At 48.9% G+C, this 3,497-nt stretch overlaps 1 protein-coding gene across 1 annotated transcript; it reads left to right on the top strand.

The window, feature by feature from the left end:
* Window positions 1-1,484: 1,484 nt before the first annotated feature.
* Window positions 1,485-2,937, top strand: EDB91DRAFT_1309983 (uncharacterized protein; the record flags this gene model as incomplete). The annotated part of the gene is made up of 5 exons (XM_041325087.1): window positions 1,485-1,555; window positions 1,666-1,815; window positions 1,960-2,130; window positions 2,325-2,620; window positions 2,648-2,937. The coding sequence occupies 5 exons, from the start codon at window positions 1,485-1,487 to the stop codon at window positions 2,935-2,937; spliced, it is 978 nt and encodes a 325-aa protein (XP_041173101.1).
* Between the last annotated feature and the right edge of the window lie 560 nt (window positions 2,938-3,497).

Genomic DNA, 3,497 nt, shown 5'->3' with positions numbered 1-3,497 from the left:
AGCTGACCACCTTGGAGTCGCAATACAATGTCACGTTGATCAGAAACGTCCTCAGATCCATCTCCAGGAATGATGGCAGCAATCTCATTGGAAGTAGGAAGATTGTATCTTCGACCATCACTGCCTGGCTTGAAGTGAATGCGTACTTGAACATCTCTGTGCTGCTCTGGAGGCTTCTCTATCATGACTTGATAGGCTGCCTTGTAAAGTTGAGCATAGGGATGGTGTCTGTAGAGCATATCATGGAGTTGTCTGAGGGTCTGAGGATTGAGATTGCGATTTCTGTCAACACGAACATCGGTGGCATGCTCTGCATCAAAGACGTAAAGCTGAGCATAGGCAGGCTGTTGAGCTTCTCCAGGCATAAGACTTCCCATGAGGTGATGGAGAGATCCATGGATGCGAAAGGAGCTTGGGCCAGAGCCTCGAAGAGCAAGGTCATCGACTTTAACACCAACAGAGGTGAATGCCACAGTACTGTTGTACTGACGAATATTGGTGACAAATTCACGCTGTTGATACAACTGCTGGAGCTCAGGAGGCCATGGTAGGAGGGGTGGGAGATGAACTTGGCCCTGCAAGCAACACATGCCAAATTTTGGATTACGTGCAGAGGAGTTGGTGAGTCTTTCAGTTGCAAAGTGGCAGGCATGACAGTTGGGACACTCTACAGTGAGAGGACCAAGAGTGTGATGATTGATAGGCTCTGCATATGGTTGACCTCCAGGAGGAACAGGAGCATTATGAGGTGGTTGTTGAATAGGAATAGGAATGTTCTGTGGTGGTGCTGGTGGTGGTTGCTCATCCTCTGGATTTTCCTGTTGACGACGTTCATGCTCCTGAGCTCTCCTTCTCTCCTCATCCTGGTCATGCTGCTCCTGTGATCCTGGATTGTGATAGTCCTGCCAAGCATCCTCCATACGTGCCTCATATGCAAGCCTGCGTTGCTCTGCCTGAAGATGACGCTCATGCTCCTGCTGAGCTATTTCATGATGACGTGCTTCCTCTTCCTGTGCTCGCAAGAGTGCTTGTTGTTGGGCTTGCAAAATCTGTGCTTGCCTATGCATCTCTTGAGCCTGACGATCCTGCAACTGTTGCTGAAGCTGTTGCCGCTGGTGAGCCTCCTGTGCTTGTCGCTGCAACTGTTCACGAAGCTGTTGCTGCTGATGAGCCTGCTGTGCTTGTCGCTGCAACTGTTCACGAAGCTGTTGCTGACGATGAGCCTCCTGTGCTTCTCGCTGTATCATTTCCTCCCTGAGTTGGCAAAGATATGGATCTTCTATATCTTCAACCTGATTTTGCAAGATTTGCAAATGGTGATGAAACTGGACATTAAACTGAGCGTAATCAGGTTGAGGTTGAGGTTGAGGAGGAAGAGGGTGAGGAGGAAGAGGTTGAGGTTGAGGTTGAGGAGGATTGGGAGGATTAAAAGGAGCAGGAGGCAGATCAGGAGGTGGTGGATTGGGGGCAGGACCTCGTCTATTATGTCTTTGCCTTCGACGTTGCTCATGAAGTCGATTGAAATTTTCCATGAGATCGAAGTTACGGTCGACACGTACTCCCTGAGCACCAGGCTCATGAGGAATTGGATGGGCCTTCTGCATGTTTTGAGGCGAGCTGCACCCTCATAATATACAGCACCATACATCGGCATTTGAGCTGCAGGGTAGACAGGAGCAGGAGCTGGGGCAGGGACAGGCAGGAGCTGGGGCAGGGCAGGAACACAGCAGGAGCAGGAGGTGATAGCCACCAAATCCTGGAGGATAGACAATGGGAGGAGGAGGACCAGGAGGAAATAGCCAAAGCCTGGAGCAGGTGGGGGTGGTAGTGGGTGATGAGCACGCCACTGACGATGCGCCTCATGACGCTCAATTGCATTTCGTGGAATTCCAGGAAATCTCTGCACAGGGATCTGAGCATGATTTAAATTTCCTAGCATATGAGGAATATTCTGAATAGGATATGTCAGCAACAGTCAAAGTTTTCAATCAAAATACACATACCATATGGGGAGCATCTGGTGCTACAGGGGCAGGATCATTTTGCGGTACACGTCGTGCAGGAGGCGAGCCAAGATTACGTTGATTTCTCTCAGCATGACGTGCAGCAGACTGGGCTCGTTGAGGGGAAGTAGGTGGAGTGGAAGGAAGCCTAAGGGGAAATTGATTAGCAGAACTCGATAAAAATTAATAAATGATATACGAACATGGCAGTACGTAGCAACAAAATCGAAAAATGAGGCAAAATCTGGCAATGGACAGGATAGAAACACCACTGCAGCACAATTAGTTGAGGAAGACATGAGAGATACATTACGTACATAGGTCGGAATCCAACAAAGTGGGTGTGTGTGGGTGGTCGAAGAAGTCTGAGCCTCCCGAGGTCAGGATCGCGTCAGGAAATCGACGTATGACAGTGCTGAAGACAACAAATGCTGTCCGAGATATTATCCCAGGGGATAGGAAGGCAACTGTGAGCAACTGCCAGATAGAACACCCCAGTCAGACTCAACGCAAAAAAGCGTCCCGCCAACCAAATCTCTGCACTGTAGTGCTATCAGAGGTCCCAGCAAAAGCTGATAGCAACCGGCAAACACCCGTAAAAACAGGCAGCCAGGGAGGTAGGACTTGACACGGAGATCTCACAGGACAGTCTTTGACAACTGCAGAAGACGCCCGCAAGACTCCACGCACGTTCGTCTTGTATACCCAATTTCCCCCGTTCCTCCGTGGGATTTGGGCCCAGAAACAAACAACAAACACACCACACAAACCTGCTCTCCAAAAGGGTCCAGGGGGGTCCAGGGGGGTCCAGGGGTCCAAGGGAGGTCCAAGGGAGGTCCAAATCGTCCAAAATGCGGTCCAAAACACAGCAGAAAAGCGAAAATCACTAATTTTTTTTGAATTTTTCAAGTTATTTTGGTATTTAAATAAGTAAAGCTTACCCCAGGAGGGGAATTTCACTACAAATTTACAAATAATCACTGGGGAGATGGTATTCAACAATTTCAACAGTAGTATGTGAGGGAATAGATGGGGGGGAAAAGAGGTGTTCAGATTGCAAGGGTTTCGAAACTCGTAGGGAAATTGAACTCCGAAAATGAAAAGCACGCGAAAATTCCTAAAAGGTCTGATAACCGAAACAACCGACACAACCGAAACAACCGACACCATGTGGGCTACGCGAAAATGCCCAAATCGTCCCACCCCTTCCCCCATACCATTCTCCCTTACTTTATAGACTAGCCCAAGCCCGTTGTGCCTTCGGCACAGGAAGCAAGCAGAGCACTTTGTGCTTGCTGGAGGCACCTTCGGTGCCTGTCTCACTGTGTCTACTATATTTATTATAACAAATCAATAATTTCTTACATTATATAGTTTTGTTTTAGTTATGGGATGTTGCACAAACAGTTTGACTGAAGGTTACCTGGACCACTGGCTTGCATCCTGCTGGCCCGAGGCACGAGGCCACGGGATCGCAAGCAGTGTCCCAGGTAA

Source organism: Suillus paluster (genome assembly GCF_016628075.1).
Source record: "Suillus paluster strain FC165 chromosome Unknown EDB91scaffold_70, whole genome shotgun sequence".
NCBI lineage: Eukaryota > Fungi > Basidiomycota > Agaricomycetes > Boletales > Suillaceae > Suillus > Suillus paluster.
Note: the sequence above shows the minus strand (reverse complement) of the source record. Positions and strands in the feature narration are given on the sequence as shown.